Source organism: Brachypodium distachyon, chromosome 1 (assembly GCF_000005505.3).
Source record: "Brachypodium distachyon strain Bd21 chromosome 1, Brachypodium_distachyon_v3.0, whole genome shotgun sequence".
Classification (NCBI taxonomy): Eukaryota; Viridiplantae; Streptophyta; class Magnoliopsida; order Poales; family Poaceae; genus Brachypodium; species Brachypodium distachyon.
Window position 1 is genome coordinate 73,721,690 of NC_016131.3, and position 26,196 is coordinate 73,747,885.

Sequence of the window (26,196 nt, forward strand, 5' to 3'; positions counted from 1 at the left end):
AAATCCTAACCCTAAATTAACAGCAACAAATCCTAACCCTAAATTGACAGCAACAAATCCAAACCCTAAATTAACAGGAACAAATCCTAATCTTAACCCTAACCCTAAATCAAGCTAAATCAGAGGAGAGGGAGGGAGGCAGAGGTGAAGGACGCAGAGGCACGCACCTGTGGCTAGGGGAGGAGGGAGACGGCATGGCACGGGGTGGTGGCGCTCGGGAGAGGACGACGCGGGGTGGCGGCGCTCGGGCTTGGGGACGAGGACGTGGGGTCGGGGAGGAGGACGACACGGGGTGGCGGCGCTCGGGCGGGGACGAGGACGACGAGGCCGGCGGCGGCGGGCTCCGAGCGAGGACGGGGAGGCACGGGCTCGGGGCGGAGGAGGAAGACGGCACGGAGGCGAGGACGAGGAGGCCGTCGGCAGGCTCGGGACAGCGCGGGGTGGACGGCGGCGGCGCGCGAAAATCCGGCAGCGCTTCGCTAGGGTTAGGGAAGCGCCCACTGCTGGTCTCTCGGATTAGGGGAGGACGCGCAGGCGAATGACTCTAAAATTTTCTAAGTGTTCCTTTATATAGCCAACTATCATCAATAACGGGCGGATAAGGGCGGCGACCGTTACTGATGTTCCCTCAATCATCAGTAACGGTCGGGATACAACGCGACCGCCACTGATGAGTGCCTATGAGAAATGCCCAACAACACATCAATAACGGGCGCCTTGTTACTCGCCCGTTACTGATGAGTGGGCGTGTAACCATGCGACCGTTACTGATGTGTTCCCATCCTTATTGAGCTTTGTACCAATTTAAATTACAGGAACGTTTAAAAAAATTTAAAACCTGTCCTTTTGAGTGTTTTAGGACATGTACTTGTCACATTCAATAGATGAAATCAAAATGTTGAAGTTTGATGAATAAATTCATGCATTTTGTCTAGTTTTTTTTTGGGAGTGACAAAGCCATGTACTAACATACATACATAAAAGTACATCGATCACACGTAATTTCACTTAGTACAAAGTTTGCATTAAAATTCAGTACGGGTATATTTTACAATGTGACTACTAGTGCTTCTCCTTTCTTCGGTAAGTCATAACTTGACTCCTCGCATAACTGCTTCTGAGGTAGGGTGTTTGTGGTATTTTCTCGCTCTCGCTCCCATCACTTCTTCTTTTCCCTCTCCTTTTCCTCGTTAATATCGTGTGTTCCGCTTCTTCGTCATCTGTGGCGGTCGTCGGATCATGGAAACCTTCGTAGTCATCTTGTGAAGTAACTCCATCCACTCCAACAATGCTTCGTTTTCCTCTTTTTACTACGACACGGCCTTTATTTTCCGGGTCGTCTATGTAGAATACCTACTCGCATTGTTTAGCAAAGACCCATGGTTCCTCTCTTGCCGGGATTTTTCTAATGTCAACTTGTTCACGAGGGATTTCAGGAGGTAGCACCATCATCGTGAACCTGTGACTTTCTTCTTTGTCACCTTTGGTCGATCTTACATGGAACATTGGGATCTTTGTGATCGAGTACTCCAATTCCCAGATCTCCTCGATAACGCCAAAGAACGCTTTGGTTTTGCTGTTGTTGTCGGTCGCGGTCTCAGAAGTCATGACTACATCACTATTTTGATACGTGCTTTTACGGTCCTGAGACGCAGTGTAGAAGTTATAACCGTTGATCGCATATGATTACCAAGTAGAGACGTGGTAAGCAGGTTCCCGTGACAAACATGCAACCGTCTCTTCTGATACATTGGTCGTCTCCCTGCCGTACCAATAATTCTTCAGCCACGCTGCGAATGTTTTATTGTGCTCTCAGTGGATCCAGACTTCTCCTCTTTTAGGGTTTTCATTTCGCAGTTGTTCCATGTGCATTTCCTGATAAGGCCGGCAGCAATCAACAGTTTGCAACACAACCAAATGTGCTCTTTCAAAGTCAGCTTCCGTTCCTCTTCCATAGACATTAAGGTATGTATGTCCAAGGCCATCTTCGCCATCGAGCTTGTCGTTGTGCTGTGATTCGGAAACACCTATTGATTTCTGGTCGGCCAACCAATCCGTGCAGAACTCGATGCACTCTTCTGCCCTAAAGCCTTCCACGATGTTACCTTCCGGACGCGATCTGTTACGAACGTAGCATTTCAGAACCCCGTTGTATCGTTCAGGGCCATACATGTTATGCAGGAACGAGGGCCCTAGGGACAAGATCTCATCGCATATGTGGATCATTAGATGGACCATGATATCGAAGAATGATGGAGGGAAGAACATCTCGAGCTCGCACGGAATCTGTATCATACTATCCTTCAGTATCTAGCATCGTCTAACGTTGATTGACTTCTGCGAGATGCTGTCAAAGAAGTCAGAAAGTTTTATGATTGTCTCCCTTACGTGCGGCTCCATGATACCTCTGATTGCGACTGGAAGTAACTGAGTGAGTATGACATGGTTGTCATGAGACTTCATGCCAGATAGCTTGTGACTCTTCATGTCAACTAGATGCTTGATGCTCGACGAGTAGTTCGATGGGACGTTAATGCACCGTATGGTCACCGTCACGAAACCATTTTTGTCGGCTGCCAACACTTGATCTTTGCCCCCACAACTCTTTTTTGGTAGACATGAGTTCCAGGTCCTTCCGTGCATTGGGTCCATTTTTCGTCTTCTCTAGAATGTTCATCAGCAAACCCAGCACGCTGTCGCATACATTTTCTCCACGTGCATGACATCTATGCTGTGGTGGCATTCTAAATGTGCCCAGCACTCCAGGTCCCAGAATACGGACCTCCTTTTCCACACGATGCCTTCAGATTCCTTATATTTCTTCGCAGCAATCTTTCCGGGGACAACTTCAAGATCGTTCACAATTTCGAGGATTTGCATAGCAGACTTCTCCTTTGACGCTGTCCCGTGCTCCTTCTTCCCATTGAACCTTTCCTTGTCATCCCTCCAAGGATCTTTAGCATCCAACCACTTTCGGTGGCTCATGTAAACAATTTTGGATGAAGCGGTCAACTTCTCCGATGTCGTGTTTCCCCCGCACTTTGTACAGGCCTTGTAGCCATCTGTCACCTGGCATGAAGTATTTCCATTCGCGGGGTACTCATGCACGCAGGTCAGAAGCGATGCTCTCATCGTGAAGTACTCCGTCCTATTTGCGTCCCAAACCACTCTGCCAGGGTTCCAAAGCTGCTTCAGCTCATCCTTCACTAGCTACAGATACACATTTAGGTCAGCTCCCGGCTGCTTTGGACCCTGTATGAGCATGCACATGTGGATGTACTTTCTCTTCATGATTAACCATGGAGGAAGCTTGTAGACAAACAAGATCACTGGCCAGGTGCTGTGCTTGTTGTTCATGTTTCCGAAAGGATTTATCCCGTCAGTGCTGAGAGCGAGCCTCAGGTTTCTGGGCTCTGCCCCGAAATCACGAAATGCCATGTCGAAGTTCCTCCACTAAGTCCCATCGGCAGGGTGTCTTAGGACCCCAGCTTCCTCCACACGGTAGTGCCCGTCAGGATCGAATGCAGCCTGCGTCGGATCGTGATAGACGAGATACCTCGCGTCCTTAACGTTCTGCATCCAACGCTCAACTCGGCCACCTGCCTTAAGATACCAGACAGTCTTTGCCAGCCTGCCCTTCATCACTTCTTCCCCATCGTCTTCGCCAGCTCTGGCGTTTTTCTTCTTGTATCTCGATGCACCGCATATGTGCCAGCTCTCATGATTCTCGTATTCTCCAATGTATACCATGCAGTCGTTTGGACATGAATGATGTTTCACGCAATCTAATCCAAGCGGGCATGTGATTTTCTTCGCCTTGTATGTGCTCTTGGGCAACTTATTTTGCTGTGGAAAAACCGAAGCAAGATAACTCAACAAATCCGTGAAGCCCTTGTCTGACCAGCATGATGCTGCCTTCAGCCTCAAAAGTTCAAGCGTCACTTCGAGCACGTTGTTTTCTTCGCTAGCTCCATCATACAAGGGTGTGTTTGCGTCCTCCAACAATTTTTTGAACTGAGCAGACTCTGCTCATCTTCGGGGTCCTCCAGCTGCTCCCGTAGGTATGGGTCATCTAGCATTTCGGCAATCCTGCCACGTGGAGCTCCTTCACCTTCCACATTAGCCTCCTCATCGACCCTTGTTTCTTCCTCGGAATCATTCGCCAGATCATACCGCAGGACATCATCATCTTCGCTACCGCTACCGACATCAGCCGCATCCTCCCCGTGACAAGTCCAGCGAGAATAACCTTCCACAAAACCCGATGCCAGCACGTGTATCTGAACATCTTCAGGCTTCATCATGCATGTGTTTCCACATTTGCGACATGGACAACGCATCATCACAAGTCCTTTTCGTTCCATATCACCTTTCGCGACTCCAAAAAAAACCGTCCATTTGGTTATCCATCGAGCATTGATTCTTTCCTTGGCGTACATCCAAGAAAGGTCCTTCGATCTACAACACAATACACAAGAAAACAAACAAAGCAAAATAGTTAGCCTAATCATTGACAAGGGGATTAAGGTGTTAATTAACCAGAGCTAACTAAAAATTTGAAATTAGAGACATTCGGAGAGATATTGGAGGCCTGCGAGAAAGATCGGGAGGGAGAGAGAGCTCGCATGGGAGAGGGAAGCTCCGAGCGACGACGAGGAGGCCGCATTTTGGACGGCGGCCGGAGCTCAAAAATTTGAAATTGGGGAACTTCGGAGAGGAATTGGAGACCGTTGCAGCGGTACGCGCCACCTCCGCTGCACCAGGCGCCTCCCCCGACACAGATGTGGGGCCAGTTGCCTCCGCCCTAGCAGGCCGCCGCATACGGGCAGGTGTCCTCCTCCCCAGGTACAACAGTCAACAGCTAAATGGTGTTCGTGAGGCAGCACGCCCAGAAAGCCTCGTGGAAGCTAGGGAGAACGTCGTGGAGAGTCAGAGCGCCATTGTTTCTTCTCCTCCCCCCGCTCAAGATTGCAACAGCAACAGCTAGGTAGGTTGTTCTATCCAAATGTGTCTCAATGCGTCCAAGAACACGCACGCAGCAAGTGGCCAGCTGACACTACACAGAGTACAAAAGATGGTTGGGGATCTAAGAAGTGGATACCGAGAGTGACGAGGTGCTCCGTGAGCGCTGCAGTGTACATTTATTGTTTGTTACTTTGTTTTCCTCCGAGGAGCATGGTGGAAGAACCAAGTCATAACCTGACCTGAGGAGTGGCTAAGAACCATGATATTTGGAGGACTCGGAGGTTAGCAAGCTGCTTTATCTGAGTTTTCATTTGTCAATATCGATATTGACCGCAACAAGTTTGATTCATACATGTTATGTTTATTTTTTATTCTTAAATTTATGAAGCGTGAGATTATGTTTGTTGAGCTCAAGGCTGGATTCCGTAAATTGAATACGACGAATTCATTTTTCCTAAAAATTTTAGCCCAAACTGCATCTCCGTATTGACATCGGTACTTTCTCAAAAATAAAAAGATCCATTTTTCTTATCCAGTTTATTCTTATTTAGAATACACATATACATTGATAGGATATGAATGCCATATGGCTGTGTGCATCGATTGATGCAGAGGCCGGGGGTATTCCCTCCTTTTCGAAAAAAAAGATATGAATGCCATTTTAATGCTGATTTTTTTGTAAATTTGTACCGAAGTGTATTTATTTTGCATTTTCAAATTTATGTTTTATGTTGGTACCAAAATGTATTTGTGCAGGCATTTGCATATGACTAGACGAGTACATATAAATTTGATGGTTTTTACTTTTCTATTTCTCATGTAATTTGTGCATCTTTTTCCAAACTATTTATAGAAAACAATAGTCCCGCAGCAACACGCGGGTATTATCTAGTTTTTTGAACAGAGGATCCTGTGGATCTTTCTCCGAAATCCTTGTGGCCACGTGAGATGACGAGGTATCATTTTCTGCGATGAAAAATGACGATGTACTGTGCATGTGACTGTACGGTGTTGTACGTGACACTTGAGAGGGAGCAGGTTGTACGGCACGCCAGCTAGGGCTCCCTAGTTTGTGCGTACGAGCGCATCGTAAGGGCCTCCATGCCAAATAGCGGTGCCAAATTGTTATTTGGCATTTGGCACATCTTTTCAACATTGTGAGGCCAGTGCCAAATCTTAAAATTTTGAAACCGGACCAATTACATGATTCTGTGCCAAATTGAGCCAAAACATTAAAAAATGGGTTGAAGGACTGATGCCACTACGAACTCTCTCTCGCCATGGTGTGAAACGAATCGTGGCTGGAGATAAAGCAAATAGCAGTACTACTGTTTATTTTCTAGATGGGACCCACACAAGCAAAATTTAGCAGCGCACACGCTGTGGAAAAAAAATGCTCATATGTTATTGGTGCCAAACTGCACAATCTCAGCCGTATTTGGCTTGGCACATTGTGGAGGCCCTAAATATGCAAAGACGCCGATGAGGGACGAGCAGTACGAAATCGGTAGGAACTCTGATTTTCGGGCGGACTTTAAACTAAATTAATGTGCGACGAGTAATTCCGGCCAGAGCGATCAGTCGTTGTGCGGTGTGTGTGGAGCGTGCTCTTCTTATAGTTTTGCGTGACGCGGGGAAGAGTGAGGTGTCGGGGGCGCGCGGTGCATAGGCCAGCCGGTGACGAAGCAAAGGCGCGTGAGGTTCTGCAGCGTTATTCCTACTCGAGCAACGGCACCTTCCTGCTTGTGGTTGGGTTCCACGTACTCGCCCAGCCCATGGAGGCCCAAAAACACGGAACAATCTCTTCGTTTTGTTTTCCAGCGTTTGTTTTTCTTCTCCCCAGCAAAGGCCACGATCGAGAACATATGCCAAGCTCTCGTATGATGGTTGTTGTATTCTCTAATCAAAAGATATCTATTACCGTAATAAGTTCTACTTCTGGTATGATCGTTATATTTTTTTCGGTATATGGGGCAGAATATTCTTTTAGCTAGCGCTGAAGCTTAGATAGAGGCCTCATTTCGGTACTCCTTTGCACCATGAAATCCATATTGGTATTAGAATGTCTCGTTGCGTTATAACTAGCTACTTCTATTGTGCACCCAATGAAGAACAACGTTTCTGCCCGGATCTGTCAGATGATCAGCTGGAACAAAAAAATGACAAGAATTTAGAATCGGGAGTAACCGTTAGGCTGTCATCTCCAGTCTCTTTCTTTGAGCGGGGTATGCCATGGGCAACGAAACACATCCTTTGAGAAAGTTTTGACACTCTTATGCTTGGGTGGCGATTGGGCTCCACTCGCCCAGCCCATGGAGGCCCAAAAACACGGCTTCGCTCAAGTAAATAATGCTGCAGAACCTCACGCGTCTGCCTTGCCTTGTCAGTTGTCACCGGCCGGCTGCATCCTCCTTCAACGCGTCACGCAAAGCTATAAGAAGAGCATACTCCACATGACACCACACAACCACTATAAACCCTTCAAGCTCAGCTCAACCGATCTCCTCTCAGTACTCAGTCCTGATCTCCTCACACACCACACGCCGGCAGCAAGCAATCAACAGCCATGGACGGCTCTTGCCAGTGGATGAGCTTCACTTCTTCTTCCTCGTCCTCTTCCTCCTCGCATAACGGCCAGGCCGGGGCGCCATGGCCGCCGCCGCCGCCGAAGCGCCCAGCGGGGCGCACCAAGTTCAAGGAGACGCGCCACCCGGTGTACCACGGCGTGCGGCGCCGCGGCCGCGCCGGGCGCTGGGTGTGCGAGGTGCGCGTGCCCGGCACCGGCTCCTGCAACAAGAAGCGTGGCCAGCGGCTCTGGCTCGGCACGTACTTCAGCGCCGAGTGCGCCGCGCGCGCCCACGACGCCGCCATGCTCATGCTCCGCGCCGCGCCCGGCGCGCGCGTCCTCAACTTCCCGGACTCCGAGTGGCTCCTCGACGTGCCGATCATGGCGCTCCCGGCCGCCGCCGACCTCTCCTGCGTCCGGCGCGCCTCCGTCGCGGCCGTCGCCGACTTCCAGCGCCGCGAGCCCGCCGCCAATGGCGCCGCCGCCGTCCTCGACCTCGATGAGGCTGCGGTCTCCTGGGCGACGACGTCCTCCCAATTAGCTCGTGCCAACAACAATGGAGGAATGCTCATGTTTGATTTTGAGGTGCCGGTTGCGGCAATGGGCAGCGACGGCATGTTCGAGCTCGAAGACATCTGCGGCGAAACGGACCTAGACATGTACTACACGGAACTCGCGGGGGGGCTGCTCATGGAGCCGCCGCCGGACGCCGGGGCGTGCTGGGAAAGCCGAGACGCCGGAGCCGACGCCGACCTCTGGAGTTGTTACTGAGATCGACGACATATGTACGTGTGTATGTATATGTATGTACCTTGATTAATTTGGCTCCATGGATGCACACATGGACCAAATTGAATTAGCTGCCTGATTTGGCATGCATAATAAAATAGAGGAACCTTACACGAATCGAATCATGTCATCCCGTGATACTAGCTAGACTCAATCAAACGCGCGCAGATCTAATCTAACCTACTCCGTACAAAAAAAGAACAAGAAAAGACATTCAGCACCGGCGATCCTCCACTAATGGTGGTACTGTAGAGTGACCTAGCTTAGCTAGTAGATGAATGATGGTTCCTTCCCGTCCAAAAGAGGGCACACTGGCTTCAAGTGCTGGTAACCACAAAAGGCAAAAAAAGGGTGAGACAATTCAACGCTTGGGTAATCAGGCCTACAGAGGTGTAATCAAGAAGATGTGGGCGACAAGCGTCCACCTCGTCCCCGGCCAACCCCCATTACCCTAGATATTTTCCGGCAAGCTCCGGTTGGCGTACTGTGCGTCTGATTAATTGCTGCCCGGTCACTGTCCAGCAATAATCTTCAGTACCACTCAGCTGCTGCTGCTGCTGCTGCAGGCCACTGGGCCGATGGAGATCGCCTAGTGATGGTCCTCAGGCTAATGGAGACGTTATTGGGTTCTAGAGGGCCTCTTATTCTCGTCAAGTAGGCTCACGTACAATCAGTCCTTTTCTGGGTTAATTAACCTAATCCTAGTGTGTACACCATATATGGTATGTTCGCCGCTATATAGGCTCTGCTTCTCGGGCGCTGCATGCATATCGATCGAGACATAGCTAGGGAGGGAATCCTTTTGACCTTTCGTCTCCAGCAACTCTCTCGTCACCTTGATCTCATCAGTCTCTCGCCTAAATATCGTCGAATGTCGTTGCTCCGTCTCTCTCGTGAGCATCCGAGGATCCAGTGGACGGAAAGCCCATCGATAAGGTTCAGCATAAGATATTGAGACAGCCGGCCCCACCGCCTCTCCCGTTAAAACCAGTACTCCATCCGTACTATATTAAATATCGAAATATTACAATATTACATGTATCTAGACACTTTTAGGTATCTACATTTGAGTAAATTTGAGTCACTTAATATGAACGGAGGGAGCAGCTAGCGTCCCATATTAAATATCAAAATATTACAATATTACATGTATCTAGACACTTTTAGGTATCTACATTTGAGTAAATTTGAGTCCTTAATATGAACGGAGAGAGCAGCTAGCGTCCCATATTAAATATCAAAATATTAGTATCTAGACACTTTTAGGTATCTACATTTACTCGCTAGCATGTCAGAGACTAGTAGAACATGTTAGTACCGACGAGTAGTCTTAAACATTGATTGTTGAATGACTCGTTACTAACCTGTCATCAATGATGATAAGTCTTTTCATCACTTATGGGTCTGGGCTTTTGTTACTCGCTAATCACCACTAAGACGCTATGTGATTTGACTGGATTAAAATAATAATAACATATGCATATGCATAGTCAATGGTGATTAATTGGTATCAACGATGAAATGGTCCGTCAACTCGAAAGCGTATACATTTGCTCTCTCAATTGGCAAAACTTAATACTTTTAGTCCATCTTCCGAATTCAAGCGGTTTTGACTTCACGTTGAACCGGTTTTCCCTTAAAGTTTTCCACGCCGGATGCCACGATGCAGGACCAAATATATACAGTTGTTAGTCCAATGGTCATTCTAGGAGGAACCTGACACCATGGTGATAAATTCGAGAGGAAGAACTCCCCACACGGAGTCAAAACCGGTTAAATCTGAGATAGGGACCAAAAGTTTCCGGTTTTATCAATCGAGGGACCAAATTTATACGATTTCATGTTCAAAGACCATTTCTAGACTTTGCTGCCAATTGAGGGACCAAATATACATTTCTCCTATGCAATTCAACAAATTAACAAAATTTGCTCACTGCCACATAATGAGCATCACACAATGAACAGAAATTCAAAGCTCGTCACTTTACACAGAACTATACACACATCATTGGATTGTCAGGCCAAGCTAACATAGCATAATGCTACGAAATATCTAACGAAGACATACGACTGGTACTCATTCTATCCCTAAAAATAAAAGCAGGAAGGTTTCCTTCGTTGTCGTCCGCCGTGCATCAATTTCCGTGCATGTTCTGATTTTCCGTGTCTCCTTACACTCCATCGAACCTTCATTTTCCTATTCTCATGGCGCTGCCTTCCCGGGCCGCCCACGACGACTCAACTGCCCGCGCAGCACCTCCCTGCGGTGACCGCTCTCGATACGCGTTGGCGCCCGATTGCAAGAGACGAGCAAAGGGGTCCAGGGCGCACGGTTCCTCGTGCACTGCACCACCGCGTGCTCTGACGCCAGCCACGGCCGGCGGGCTGTGTGGACTGGGTGCCATGTCCGTGGCCACGGCCGCATCGGCCCCGAGATCATTTTGATTGAATGTCCAATTATATTGTTATGTTTTGTATAAACATGAATTTTCGTGTGCACATGTGTTAAGAGGCCGTGACAACGCACGGACACTGTACTAATACTATTCTTATTGGCATATTGGCCACAAAATATCTAACCAAGGCACGCGCCACTTATTGGCAGAAACAAATTAGAGCAAGAGCAACGTGGGCTTTGCTAGAAAACTCTCAGGCCATGGGGTGCTAAGAAACGAGAAGTGCTCCAACGTGGGCTCGCTCTAGACTCAGTTCGTGAGCCCACCCATCCGAATAAAAAAAATTGCAGATCGAAGTCTTCCCCAACCTCCTCGATCTGGCTCTGGTTCTCTCCCGCGAAATTCCCAATCCCCCTCAATCCTCTGTTCCTCCGCCTCCAAATCACCCATATCCCCAGCCCGGAATCTCTTGGAAAACGCCAGATCCATTCTCCACTGGAACAAATTCGAGGGTGGCTTGCCAGGCCAGCTTGATTTGTGGCTCTCGACAGCCGACTGAGATGGGGATGGGGAGGAGTAGAGGCATGCGGGTGTGGCGATGGGGAGGAGATGCTTCGGTCGACGCCTGGAAGAGGAGACGAAGCGAGCGGCGGCTGGACTCGCGTGCACGTACAGAGAGGAGACAAGGCGCGCGGTGGCCGGGCATGCGGCCAGGTGCTCGCCGGATGGACTCAGCCGCAGGACGAGGCAGAGGCAAGGCCTGAAGGTAGCAGCCGTGAGCCAACTGCCGAAGGGCCCACCAAAGTCAAAGCAGAGTTGGAACCGCATCACCTAGTAGAAGCGATGCCTCAAAAATTTTGCGTACAACCTGCCCCCTCACAAGTGTCACGTACAGTATACAGTCACCCACCCCCACTCAGTGAGTGAAGCTAATTAAGTTAGCGTGCGTGCTAGGTTGTGTCCGTCGTCCATGCTAGCTATTTGTGGTCGGATGGCATGCAGGAAAGAGTAGTAGCACCTATTTCTTGGAACAGAATCATCCTGCGAGTCGGAGGGACGTACATCTGCAACCATCATTTTTCCAACGCAGACAGTGATGCATTGTTTTCTTCTGTGGCTTCAAGCCGTTCTGGAACAGGACCGGAAGGAGACAGCACTGTTCGACACTACATCTCGCCTCGTCAGCTCGCGTGGCTACGACTGTACGAGGATTTTATGGGAAAAGATCCGCGGTATTCCTCGGGCTTGAACAGGAGTATGCGTATCTGGACATTGGTGGCCGGCTGAGCTCCACATGTTTTGGGTTTAGCTTAATTGGGCCACCTCGGACAGATTACCCAGCGTTGATCTTTCTTCTTCGGAAGGGAGGAACGATCCTTTTCTCTGAACCAGTGAACCCTGCTCCTCTGAATCTTGTGAACTCTGAACCTGTACTCTGACCCTCTATTCATTTCGTTACGGAGGAAATGATGACTAATAAACGTCTAAACTCAAGATAAACTGCTTTTGCGTGCAGCATGCGCAGAAGAAGCTCAAGTCTCTGAACAGGCTGATGAGGGAAGGCGGTTCCTGCTCGTGCATTCTCTTGGCGGTCACTGCCGCTGACATCTGTGTTGTCGTCGTCTGGGCTCTGATCTAGTTCTAGTGGCAGCAGCATCATCTGACGGGTTACAATAGTATTTTCCAACCAAACAAAAAGGGACGAAGAAAGGGTTACAATCTGGAAATATACTCATTGTTCCAGAAATATACTGTGATTTGGCACGGGAGAACAATATTCTGTGCTCTCTGGCCTCTGCCTCGACTGTATTTTGTGCAGTTTGTCATCGAAAGTCCGTACTGTCAGCTGTATAATAATCTGGTTCTATCTTTCCGACCAAACATGTCTTTGTCATCCGTGGACTATTGTCGCCCACTCACATGCGCGCCGCGGCGCTTATATGTAGCCATTTTCTTTTCCCTTTTCCCCCCAAAAACGCTGACAGACAGTGGTATAGTGTAGCTCGCACATGCATGCACAATGCTGTGACAATACGCCGTACGAAGACATGCCATCTGAATAGCAAAACTTGGAGCACGTCTGTAATACAAATAGTCCATTTTTTTATCTATTTTTTTTCAAAAAAAATCCTACAACCGTGAAATGCCCTGCAAAAACCACCTCGGCGGTAGTTGTCACAGCGGACAGCAGATGCTCGCATTGCCGGATCCGCAAGCAAACTCCAGTAGCAGTATTTTTTTTTGTAGTCCCCAAATGCAAACGCGGCACGGAGTCGATGCTGAAGACTCCAAATCAAACTCGACCCCAGTACTCCTACTACAAAATCCCTCGGAAACCGTGCAGAGACCAGCAAAGAAAGGAAACATGCCTGGTTTGCCGGGCTAGCTGTGCGTATGTCTGCACCTACAGATGGCTAGTCCCAAGTGCAAGGCCTCAAAATCTTGGCCGTGTTTCTAGCTCCGCACATGGCAGCTGCCTGCTAATCCTGTCTTCGCCACGCGCGCCTGTCACTGTGATCTACCGCTAAATTGTTGTCGAATTATTACATATATCTAGACACTACATTCATATTTAGAAAATTTTGAGTCAGGGCACGGAAAATTTTTACTCGCGGGTTCCAAAGACAGCATAAGTACATCGCTACTTATATTTCCAAAATGCACTGTTTCCCCTATTTAAGAGTCATAGACCTTGTTACTTCTTCTACCTCTCAGGATATATTTCCTCTTCATGTAAACTTGTCTTGCTCTGTCTTTGATTCGTCTTGGTAAACACAGAAGCCATGGCGGTCCTAGTACTAGCTGCCGCGGTGCTGTGGCTATGCTGCGCCGGTCGGGACGCGCAGGCGCAGGCGCCAGCAACGCAGCTGCAGTTGGGGTTCTACGCGCAGTCTTGCCCCCAGGCGGAGGTCATCGTGCGGGACGAGGTCGGCAGGGCCGTCTCCGGCGACCCCGGCCTCGCCGCCGGGCTCCTCCGCCTCCACTTCCACGACTGCTTCGTCAAGGTTTCTACTTTCTACTCTTCCATTTCACCTTGAAATGCCAATGTCAATGCCAGTGCAACGCAGGCTTGTCTGTCTGTCTCAAAATGTCAGCGATGATAGATGTGCTACTGCTGATGATGTGCAGGGCTGCGACGCGTCGGTGCTGCTGGACACGATTGCGGGCAACGGCAGCACGGCGGCGGAGAAGGACGCGGCGCCGAACAGGACGCTCCGTGGGTTCGAGGTGATCGACGGCGCCAAGAAGCGGCTGGAGAGCGCGTGCGCCGGCACCGTCTCCTGCGCCGACATCCTCGCCTTCGCCGCCAGAGACAGCGTCGTGCTGGTACGTGTACGCCCGTGACTCTCCATTAATCGCTGCAACGAACGAAGTCCCGTAGTCTCTTTAATTTGCTTACGTATCGACAATGGCAGACCGGCGGCAGCCCGTACGGCGTGCCGGCGGGGCGGAGGGACGGCAACGAGTCGTCGGCGTCCGACGCGCAGGCCAGCCTGCCACCTCCCACCGCAAACGTGGCCCAGCTGACCCAAATCTTCGCCAGGAACGGGCTCTCCCAGGAGGACATGGTCACGCTCTCCGGTACCCTATAAAGCCCATATCATATAAAACGGCCCAAAGCCCAACTAAACCAATCAGATTCTGAATCTTTTTTTTCCTTCTTTTTTTGCATTCAGGGGCGCACACGATCGGGGTGACGCACTGCAGCTCATTCAGCGCGCGGCTCTACTCGGGCGACAACAACAACAGCGATAACACGGGCCATGACCCGGCCATGGACGACGCCACGGCGACGGAGCTGGCCCGGCGGTGCCCGCCAGGGAGCGCCGACACGGTGCCCATGGACCTCGGCGGCGGCGGCGGCCCAGTCGACGAGAACGCGTTCGACACGGGCTACTTCCAGGCGCTGCTGGCCCATCGCGGCCTGCTGGGCTCCGACCAGGCCCTCACGGCCGACAACGCCACCGCGGCTCTCGTGGCCCAGAATGCCGGGAACCTGTATTTGTTTGTCACCAGGTTCGCCGACGCCATGGTCAGGATGGGCGCCGTCCGGGTGCTCACCGGCAGTGACGGCCAGATTCGCACCAGTTGCAGGGTCGTAAACTGATATAACAGCATACAGACAGTACCATTTTTTCTTTTTGCGAGTTATTTCTTTTTTGTTTCTATGTCTTTCAAAATGCTGAAAATGCGACGGAATTACACACCCATTTTGGCACTAAGTACGTACGTTGCGCTGAAATCTATACTCCAATATATCAATGATCTATAGCTTCTTTTCTAACGATGATATACTATGCAAGGCAAAGCTGTAGCACAAACTTTTTTTTAGCCAAAGTGTGGTTCTATTATTATATGGCTGCTTTGTTTGGGTGATGGATGGATCGGTCACGCGCGGGTGGCCTAGGAGGTGCGTACGAGCTTTTGTCACGTGTCGACGTAAAGATTCATCAGGTAGCTTGTTTATTCAGCCGGACAACGAAGTTGATAAGCAATGCATTATAGTTTCAGCATATTTTTCCTTCTCCGTAACAAAGTCGACGATGGCCGGAAAGAAGATCGAAAAAGGCCGCGATGCAACAAAAGCAGACCGACCTTTGCAACGGATCGGGCAAAAAAAACAAAATTGGGGAGAGTCAGTGGCTGCCAGAGTACAAAGATAGATGGAGCTATTTTGCCACTTTATTGGTACGGAGCAGATTTAATTAGCTCCGCACTGATCACTGGTGAAGCGTACTGCTACTGCATAAGGGGAAATTTTTTTGGCTCATGCGGCCTGAAATTGGGGCGAAATGCTCGTGGTGTAAACACAAATCAAGGGCTCACATGGCACGTTCTTTCTTCTCGCAAACAGTCGGTCGCATGCAGAATTTGCACGCCGGCTCTGAAGAACATGGGTCCTGATTCAGCTGCGGTCAAACAGACAGCGGCGCAGGACAGATTGATTGATCCGCTATAAATAGCCAGGGCTTTCCTTAGCACGGTTTACATGGTTCTGCACCATGTGCAGGCTGGCAGCACCACATTTCCAATTACTACTAGTACTCAACATGGTTCTGAACCTCTGATTGGTGGTAGGAAGCCAGTGCATTTCTTAATTCGTTTTCGCACTGGAGAACACACAGATTTGCAATCACTGAAACTGGACTTTGACACACTGATCTGCCCCCACTCTCATCACGATGATCTGTAACTTTACCCTGAAGTTGCACGAACGATACTCTAGCCAGCTGCCCCCTTTGCTTTCCAATTTCCATGCTTCCTTTTTGGTAAAGCTTCCACGCGGATCTAGCAGCAGAGACCTAGTAGTAGTGGCTAGTGCGGCACTCCTTAACGTTTAAGCCACTCGAGTCCGGAATGAGTTTGTCTGCTGCTAGAACGATCTGATCTTCCCCTGACTAACTAATTAAGAGACGATCGATCATCGATGACGGCACATAATTAGGCACTTGAGTGTGGATGCAATGCATGGAGGAGTGCGCTGCAAACTGAAGCAACCCAGTACTGTCTGTGAGCCAACACTTGATTCTAGACTGGACTTGCCCCCAACACCTCACTGTGGTAGCACATCGGAGGAGGACAAGGGTGGCTTAATAATCATGGAATGCAATAATGAAGAGTCAGTATAGTTGGATATATAGTTGGATGTGGATAAGAACATATAGTTGGATATGATAGAGTGAAGTTTTACACCTCATTCTGTTTAGCACACAGTACTACGTACCATTATACAGCCTTACAGGCGATCAGGTGTTTGCTGAAGGTAAGGCACACCCCAAGTTCAGGTTCAGCACGCAAGCACGAAGTTATGGAAGAAAAGAACATATACTGCTCTTGTTGGTAGAGCCCAATCTCCACCGTCCGCTTTGCATCCGTCAGATCACACTGATTACCCATTTCCAGCACAGCATCAGATGCTCATGTGCCAGAAGTATCACTGGGCCCAGTTATGCAAAATGGGCGCCTTCGGAGCCTCACGATCCACGGCAGAGAGAGGAAAGTTCCAATCTCCATAAATCGGACAAAAGCAGACAACAGTAATCATCTAATCATCGAGATGTGCCAGCTCAGCCTGATGTTAATTACCCCCCTCTTTCAGGCTGTTTTCGTGTCGCATGTCTGAACTCTGTTCACTAGACTAGTATTACTACTACTGCAATCTGATTACTCTGTGCAATCCAAATTGCCCATCAATTCGATGATCCCCAGTAAAATTAAACCTGCAACAGATCGACAAGAACCCAAATGAAAAGCAAGAAGCATTTCGTGTCGTTTCACTCACAAATCTCTTTTCCTCCCGTGCACATCACATTCGTTCCTTTCTTCCTTTCTTTCCCACGCCTTTCAGTTTTTATTTATCGGCTAGCTGAATGATAGAGTATGACACTGGCTCGATCAAAAGGGGGGCGACTCGCTTGGCTTGGCCCCATCTCGATCTCTTCCACTAGTACTAAGCATGCCCCAGACTCCCACATGCCTCGCGCCACGCCACCCCAGCCCCCTATAAACCACACCCTGATATTCTCCTCCCCACCCTTCTTCTTAACCAAGAAGCACTTCCTCACTGAAACAAGCCTCAAACCGTCTAGCTCTCGCAAGATTAGCCCTTAAGCAAGAGCTGAGAATTGGCAATCCAGAGCTAGTTTTTCTGGACCAAAAATCCAGAGCTAGTTAAGCAGGGAGAGAGAGATGGAAGCGCAGGCCAGAGGAGGATTGAGAATTCCAATTCCAATTCGAATGCGGCTGTTGGTTGTGATGCTGGTGCTGATGGCGGCGAGGCCGGCGATGGCGCAGCTGGCCGTGGGGTACTACGACACGCTGTGCCCGGCGGCGGAGATCATCGTGCAGGAGGAGGTCAGCAAGGGCGTCTCCGGCAGCCCCGGCACGGCCGCGGGGCTCCTCCGGCTCCACTTCCACGACTGCTTCGTCAGGGTCAGTACTAAGAACACTGCTATATATGCTGCAGCCAGCAAATTCAGGTCCTCCAATTCATCATCCGTTGATTAATGAGGCCACCAGCTTCCAGTTCGGCGTAAGAGTGTGCAGGTAGATGGATAGACAATTAGACAGATAGATTGATACTTGGTCTGTTCTCTGCCTTCTGCTTCGTCTGTTTCTTGGTCTGTTCTCGCGTATCTGCTGCCTTTTACATCAGATACGAAAGGAATCGGGCAGTAGTAGATGTGGGGAGGTAGATGGCGCTCTGCACGCATGGACGGACCTGGCCGGGCGCTTGGAGCCTTGGAGCCAGGAATGGCGACAGTCTGACAGGCCGTTGTCATGTGCATGTTCAGTTCCAAAAGTTACCTCAACAATCACATTTTCCTCTCTCTGTTTCCTTTCTTTTCCCAAACAAAAAAAAGAAAAGAAGAAGGATACAGCTTCCACCGTACAGTCCAGCCATCCAAACGTGACGGTGTAGTAGTAGAGCCTAGGACAGTGATGATGCGTGCGCGTTGTTTCATTGCTAATTTCATCTGACATCATCACGAATTCATTCATCATCATCACCTTCTTTGCTCTGCTGAGTCGTTTACTGAAACTGCAATTGCGATTGCAGGGGTGCGACGCGTCGGTGCTGCTGGACTCGACGCCGGGGAACAAGGCGGAGAAGGACGCGCCGCCAAACTCGAGCCTCCGGGGGTTCGACGTGATCGACAAGGCCAAGACGCGGCTCGAGCAGGCCTGCTACCGGGTCGTCTCCTGCGCCGACATCCTCGCCTTCGCCGCCCGAGACGCCCTCGCCCTGGTAAACACACCTCACCTTCCCCTGCCATTTCACATGTCACTGTTACTTCCCTCCATTCTTACCATCTGCAAGCTCCGAGTCGAGCGAACTTGCTCTCGGATCACGCGCAGAGGGACGTGATCTTCTGGAATACAGTATATTAACACACATGGGGGGCGCCTCTACCGATCTCCCTAATTATGCCTTTACCGAATGGCACCAAGCTTTTCCCTCGACCTTTCTCAGAAAAGCAAGGCTGCCTTTTACAACTCCTCCTCTCATCTCCTCCAACAGCAGGAACAACATCCTTTGCTTTCCAAAGGGCACATTTGTACCGTAATAAGTATGCTGCCGCCTGCCTCCATCGAACGACGATATGCCTGGACAAAGAAAAGAAATGAATGTCTCGTTCGGGCAGCCGAATCCGGCATTGCTTTGCTCAGTCTGCGTTCCGGTGGGCACCGCACGGGGCATGCCTGTCTAAGCAACGTTTTGGCACCGCATCTGGCTGGCCCGTTGCGTTGGGCACACGGGAGTCCGTTACGGCAGGCCAAGCGGTCGGTGTCCGTATGTGCATCAACAGCTAGCTATCAGACCGGCGTCTCCTATCCTATCCTGCGTACTCTGGCTCACATGGCCGTGTCGCGCTCACACCGCTTCGAGAAGATCAAGAAACAAAGGAAACCTCGTTAATTTGCTTTCTCCCGAGCCTTCTTTTTCAGATGTGGCGATACAAAGGACAGGATCCGATCTGTCCGATCGTGGCACGGTGCAGGGGGTTCAGTCAGTTAGAAAGTTTACCTAGCTTGGGCCTTTTGTTCTTTTCGTTTTTACCAGCAGTAGAATCGAGCTCTGGCACGTGTAGTGTTGGGCTAAAGGCCAAATCATTCCCCGATCGAGCTTTGCACCGATCACTATGCAACAAGAAAAATCGTGAACCAGATGGCATCCACATGTTACTGAGCGCATGCAGGGGGACGAAGCTCGCACACCGAAGCAAATGATGAACTTGAGTGCTTCTAGAGTTTGTTGCTCTTTCCCGATGGAGGCAAGAATAGTTAAATTTCTCTGTCAGTCTTGCTCACGACAACGGTAGTTAACAGAAAATTAATGTGTTAGCTAGTCATAGGGTGGAGTACACTGCTAGTCATACTACCGTTGCAGCTTTATGTGAGTGATACTGAAAGAAGTCAACGTGTTAGTATCAAGATTGATTATGGTTGATCACCGAGCACTTGGCAGCAGCTCTTGCGACTGATCAAAGTGCATGAGCTTGAGCAGAACACTCCATGTCATGATGACCGAATACTGCCAGTGCGAGAGTGATAGTGAAGCCTGACTCACTCAGAGCTGGAAACAGCACATACAGGCGTTTCCCTTAAATAAACAGCACATCTGCACATAAAGGCCTCCCCTTCATGGGAAAAAGACACAGGCCACCACCAGAAACTACACTCGTGAGGACGACCGGCCGTTCGTTCGGCCCCCAAATCAATTACCAGTAATCAAAAGAAGGGGGTTAATGGCGAGAGAGCTATCAGCAGGATTCCGGTCATCGAGTGGCGCACGTCAAGATACGTTCAGGGCCGGTCGACTTCTATAGTTTAGTTCAGTTACGACGTGGATCCGTCCCACGCCCATGTGGCCTGCACATGCCCCATGACCCACGAATTCCGTCTCCATTCCCCAGTTGGATGGCATGGAGCCCATTGCCCGCGCTCACCACAAAAACGAACGGAAACAAAGCAATTCCTCTCTATATTCACTTTCTAATTCACTGAAACTTATGAGCTGTGTTTGTGTGTGTTGCAGGTGGGAGGCAGCGCGTACCAGGTGCCGGCGGGGCGACGAGACGGGAACGTCTCGTCGGCCGGCGAAACCAACGGGAACCTGCCACCGCCCACGGCCAACGTGAACCAGCTGACCCAGATCTTCGGCTCCAAGGGCCTCTCCAAGGCCCAGATGGTGACGCTGTCGGGGGCGCACACGGTGGGCGCGGCCCAGTGCAGCTCCTTCAGCAGCAGGCTCTACTCGTCGGGCCCCAACGGGGGCCAGGACCCGACCATGGACCCCAAGTACCTGACGGCCCTCACGGCCCAGTGCCCGCAGAAAGGGGCCCAGCAGGCCGTGCCCATGGACCCCGTCACGCCCAACGCCTTCGACACGAATTATTACGCCAATCTGGTGGCTAACCGGGGCCTGCTGTCTTCCGACCAGGCGCTGCTCGCCGACCCGAACGCGTCCGCTCAGGTGGTCGCCTACACCAGCAGCCCTGACACGTTCCAGACCGACTTTGCTAATGCCATGATCGCCATGGGGAATGTTGGCGTGCTCACTGGGAACGCCGGGAACATCAGGACCAACTGCAGAGTAGCCTCCTGATTCAGCTGAGATTAGAGTTGATCGATTGAAGGCTTGGTTCAAATGTATGTAGTCCGTTCTGTCGTGCTAGCTAGCTAGCTTAATTAGCTCCTCCCATCTTTTTTCTTCTCCTTTTCCTCTCTTACATATATAGTACTGGTACTTTCCTTTTGTGCTTGGATTCTTTTAGCCTCTGTATGTAGTATCTAGCTAGCTAGCTAGTTACCGGATTCATAACTGTATATGTGATGATTGGATACCCAACAGTGCTTAATAAGAAGCTATATATACGGATCGGAACAGGCAGTTGCTGCCACTGTAATACTCCTAAATACTCCAACAATAATTCACACACGATGGGCCTCGTAGGGACCCATATTGGGCCACAACACAAATCGGGCTACGAACCTCGCCTCAGCATTGGGCCTGCAGAGTGTCTCGCTTCCCTGCAATTTGGTGGCACCGAGAATCCGTGGGCGGGTGGCAGTCATCGATACACTGCACTGCACCCGAGTTTAATTTTCTTGTTCTTCGAACCCCCATGCACCCCAGCTAGGCAGGCCCCTGGCTAGCTAGAAAAGAACTCTTCTCTCACCCATCAGCTAGGCCCCGGACCCGCTGGTAGAGTACGTGACGTCCATTACATATATGGAAAAAGGCTGCACTACGTACACACCGCAAGCACTGGTCCATGTCCAAATGCAGCTAGCTTAGCTTTACTGCATCAGCAGCACTGTGTGCAGCGTGCAGTATGTAGTACGTAGCAGAGGCAGCACTGTAACCGGCCGCCATAATGTTTCCATGCATCCAGCGCATACACGTATGACGTGGTGCTGATTAAGCTACATCTCTCTGAATATATATACAGATATATACGAATACTACCAATATGTAGTGGTACGCAGTGATTATCGCCGCGGGGAAAGCTAGCTGTGGACGCGTACACGAGTCGAGAAGCATCTCGAGTCCAGCGTGTAGAGTGTAAACGGTTGCTATCTGGACCAGAAATGCACATGCAAAAGCTGTTGAACATGCACTCGTTCAGACCAAAATCGATGTGCAGGTCGCATTGGCTTCTACGGCAAGAATTGGAGAAGGTACAGTAGCAACTAGCAAGCAGAGATCAATTGCGTGTTTTCCCGTGGATCGATCTCTCTAATGGAGCACTCTCTCCTTTCAGTACTCCGTACAAATTTGAACTAAACCACCACAACACGACAAGAATTTAGTAACCGAGAGGTACGGCATGAGCTGGTGAGCAACAACCATATAGACGCGTGCTGGACCAGGCACCAGAGAGTGGCCGGGATGTTGATGACACGAAGACACATCTGCATGAAGTTGACGGATCTGAATGAAGATGCCCTCTTAATCAATCGATCGCTTTCCCTGGGTGTCCACCCGCCACCACATCGATCCATCGGAAAAATTGACCCGCGACACGTTCTATCCAAGAGCTAGCTAGTTAAAGTTCCTCGATCTTCCACGCCCCCACCAAGTGAAGCATTCCACATCGATCCATCTCTTCTTTTTGACCAGACCTACTAGGAGTACGACGAAATGCAGTAACAGACAACAGCCGCTGGGGTATGAGGAACTTCTCTGAATAGAATATCAGGAGGCTCGAAGGCTGAAGCTAGCAATCGCTCCGGCCGGGCCGAGCGATCCACATCGATCTGCACGCGGACATACGCTAGCAAACAGTGATCGAGCTAATTAAAATCAAAGCGGTCAGAAATTACAGCATTCTGATAACATGTGTACACGTGTTGCATGATCGTTCATTTTCTTCTCTTGGCCGGCAGGATTCGATCGATTGATTGCACGGAAGCTAGCTGCAGGAGCACTGGTGAACTAGGCTAGATGCCTAGACGGCCGTCCCATCCAGGTGACGGGTCTGCACTAATTTTGCCTTGTTGTAGGCCTGACCGGACCTTCATTTTCTGGCCGTGCATGCACGCGTCGGTCCGTGCTTCTGTCTGTAAATTAACTCTGCTGCCTCCGTCATTAGCTTTCCATTTTCTTATGGTTATGATTTTGATCATATTAGTCACACGGAGTGGTCAACCAAAATTTAATATGTCATGTATTGTTGGACGGAGGGAGTAGTACTCTACGCAGGTTTCAGCTACATGTGATGTGGCTGGCCAATACTAGGTTTTATTAGGGCGTGGGTCGCACCCTGCTAAAAGTATCCGGCCGATTAAATTCATGGCCTGTGCATGTTCATTTTGCTTGAATTTGGCTTTCGCCAGCAAAAAAATAAAAAAGAATAAGCCTTTTCTTTTCAGTGGCAAGGCCTTGGTACATCCCCACTACACCGAACGAACCGAAAAGAAAGAAAGAAACCACGGCTGTCATACAAGGCCAAAAGGAAAAGGGAAAAGAAAAGAGTTTGGGTCATCACAGGGTAGTTTCTGAGTTGGGAGGTGAGCCCAGTTAATTTCCCTGCAGACTACAGGTGGTCCCAAAAGCTTGTCACCGACAGGTGGTCCTCCGGTTGGGCCCGGGCTGCAGTGTGGTGCGTGAGAGCTAGGACGGGTGGAAACCGGGCAGCGGAAGATACCATTCCGGTTGCGGCAATGCAGCTAGCTAGCGCGCAGTTTTGTCTTGCGTACAGGCTTCGCGCACCGGCGTGTCGACACCCACCAGTCCCTGAAATGTGGCCCCACTTAATTCCGTGGGCCCCCTCAGAGGACGTGGGCAGCCTGGAAAGCGGGAGAAATTAATGGGCGAGGGAACAAGAGAGACAGGGGCTGCAGCTGACGCTGCCACGTCTCAGGTCTCAGCCGCTGGCATTGCCCTCACCTCCTTCTGTCACTGCGCGGTGGGGCCCATCCTGCCGGGACAGGAAGCACAACAAATTGCTACTGCTTCTCTGTTCAACCGCAGTGATGCGTACCCTTTTTTTTTTCTTTGGGTTTTTCCAGCTATAGCGGTTACAGGGATTGAAGATGCCGCCGGGGGATCTAAAATGAGTTGCAAATTGAGGCCTTGTCTTTGATACGTACGTACAACCTTTTGTTTTCATGCTCATTTCACTTTCCAATAATATGTTGTAAATCTCTTTCAAACATTTCAAGCTAGTTAATTGTGTGGTTACAGAGCGGATAAAATGTCGAATAGATTTAATGCTTGTTCAGTTGTTTCCATCCTCGACCCTAGCTATAGAGAACAAACCGTCCTTTATCGGTCATTTGCAGCTCTTGTACCCCACAACATAAGCTAAGTTAATTATGAACAGTACGCACAGACGTATACGCATCGACGAGAACTTTTATTCTTCCGTTCAGATCCGTGCTATAGTAGGGTACAACAAATCTAAGTTAGTGCTCCCCCGTTTCAAAATAAGTGACGTGAATTTGTATAAATTCTTATTTCAGACTGAAGGGAGTATAACTTTGTACAATAAATCTGTGACACTTTTTTCATTATGGATAGTAGCAAACTAGCAATACTACACACTTTACGTGTATATACACACGTAGTTTGCGTTGTTTTGTCAAGATCACGGCGCGGCCTTTACAGCTTAATCAATGATCAATGCTTCTCTCCGATCCCTCTCACATATCACAGTGCGCTTAATTTGTGCCATCGATGTTTTGGGCTGCTAATTGCTACTACTACAGCTGCTTGTCCATGATTGAGCCGGCCGTACAGGCGTTGCTCTCAGTCCGCGTGTGCTTAATAAAGCGACGCCGCGCGCGCCTGATCAGATCGGTCACCTTTGTCACGCACGCCGCATGCAGCTTCTTTCTTTGACCAAGTTAATTACCTGCTGCCTCAGTTTCTAAATTCTTGTCGCTGTTTTACTACAAATTTGAACTAAGACAACGATAAAAATTTAGAAATAAAGAAATTACTTGAAATATAAGTATATGATGTATACATGCATGCATGCATCTTAGGAACACTCCAGCGTGTACATATGGATGCCAATCTAATTAAAGCACGTTTTTGGATTCGGTCGATCTTACAAGGGCCGGGCCGGCCGCCGGGGGTTGTGGAGGCAGCATGCATGGAGAGATGGGCGGCAGAGAAGGGCAAAGCGTGATGGAGACCGGCCAAAAGTTGATGTAAGTGTAACACCGTCTAGTGTCACACCAAGTGGTACTGTTGATCGTGTTGACATATTAAGTAAAAGAGCTCGGCCTTCAAACTCATGTGAATTTTGTAGTACTTGCGTCTACATATAAATGTTCTTCCCAATAAATTGATTTTGCATCGAGGAGAAAATCTCATTAATCTGATCTCTCACAATCTATATTTTCATGATAAAAAAAGGGTGTGGCTGACTATGATTTTATTCGAGGTGCTGAGGACCTATGAGTAGGTGCCATAGCTAACTATGACAGATCAGCAGCTGCAGGGCCTTCTCCAGGAATTTTCTTTTTCTTGGACTTGCGAACTGTTAATTTTCAGTTTTTCACATGCAGGCGTAACTACGGGCAACGGAAAGCGCAGCAGTAGAGCTACAGTAGCATGTTAGCATGCCGATGGGCAATGGGGTCTTGGCTATACGTTGCTAGGGCGAGCCCCACACGCACTGTATAAGCATGCAGTAGCTATAAAGCGCCCAATATATGCAAAAGGTTGCATAGAATGGTCCATGCATATACAAGGCTCAAGGCAGTGATATAGTAGTAGTAGATCGATTTAAAGCTACATAGATATATATGTTGAAAAATTAAGTAAATTCAAGAATAACAATTCAATGAATAATTTCAGAATATATATCATGACGACAGTAGCAACTAGCAGATGCATCTCGAAAATACTAGAAATATTAAACAGCCCAACAAACAGCAATATGAATTCGCAGATCATAACTAAACAACAGATCGAATCACAATGTACGTACTGTTGCGATGGAGAGGAAGCCGTTGCTGTTACGTTCGCTTGACGAAGTTGTTGACGAAGAAGACGGCGTCGCGCCACGCACCCGCCGAATCGAGAAGGTAGACGACCCGTGGTTGCAGGGAAGCGAGCAGTCGCGCGGAGCGCTTCCCAAAAACCTTATTCGTCCTCTCCCGTACAGCATCACAAAGGCAAAAGGTTTCGAAGACCTGCTCTCCCGATCGCTGGTGCACGCCGGCGCTCGGGATGGAGTAGACTACGACGACGACGTAAAAGCGAGAGACAGACGAAACCCTGGCACAGCTGTGTTGCATACCGATCGGAGGGACGGGCGGCTGTATATATAGTCACGCAGGTATAGGTCGGTTCGGTTTAGGAAACCTGAACCGACTCCACAAAATCTGCACGCGTCCGTAACGGATTCCAAAAATACCTCGCGCGCGTGACAAAAAGATAAGAGGCCCGGCCCCGCACCGACCCGGCACGGCTCGAACTCGAAATCGATCCACGAAACCCGGCGCGCGCGTCGTGGC

At 49.6% G+C, this 26,196-nt stretch overlaps 3 protein-coding genes across 3 annotated transcripts; all 3 read left to right on the forward strand.

Moving 5' to 3' along the window:
- The first annotated feature begins 7,342 nt into the window (after window positions 1–7,342).
- LOC100841302 (dehydration-responsive element-binding protein 1H) lies at window positions 7,343–8,437 on the forward strand. Its single transcript, XM_003562122.4, has one exon. The coding sequence runs from the start codon at window positions 7,532–7,534 to the stop codon at window positions 8,300–8,302; it is 771 nt and encodes a 256-aa protein (XP_003562170.1). The 5' UTR covers window positions 7,343–7,531; the 3' UTR covers window positions 8,303–8,437.
- A 4,645-nt stretch (window positions 8,438–13,082) lies between these two features.
- LOC100843299 (peroxidase 5) lies at window positions 13,083–15,004 on the forward strand. The gene is made up of 4 exons (XM_003558900.4): window positions 13,083–13,721; window positions 13,846–14,043; window positions 14,133–14,298; window positions 14,394–15,004. The coding sequence occupies exons 1-4, from the start codon at window positions 13,500–13,502 to the stop codon at window positions 14,822–14,824; spliced, it is 1,017 nt and encodes a 338-aa protein (XP_003558948.1). The 5' UTR covers window positions 13,083–13,499; the 3' UTR covers window positions 14,825–15,004.
- A 2,142-nt stretch (window positions 15,005–17,146) lies between these two features.
- On the forward strand, window positions 17,147–21,102 carry LOC100843601 (peroxidase 5). Its single transcript, XM_003558901.4, has 3 exons — window positions 17,147–17,649; window positions 18,278–18,466; window positions 20,258–21,102. The coding sequence occupies exons 1-3, from the start codon at window positions 17,407–17,409 to the stop codon at window positions 20,825–20,827; spliced, it is 1,002 nt and encodes a 333-aa protein (XP_003558949.1). The 5' UTR covers window positions 17,147–17,406; the 3' UTR covers window positions 20,828–21,102.
- Window positions 21,103–26,196: the final 5,094 nt, after the last annotated feature.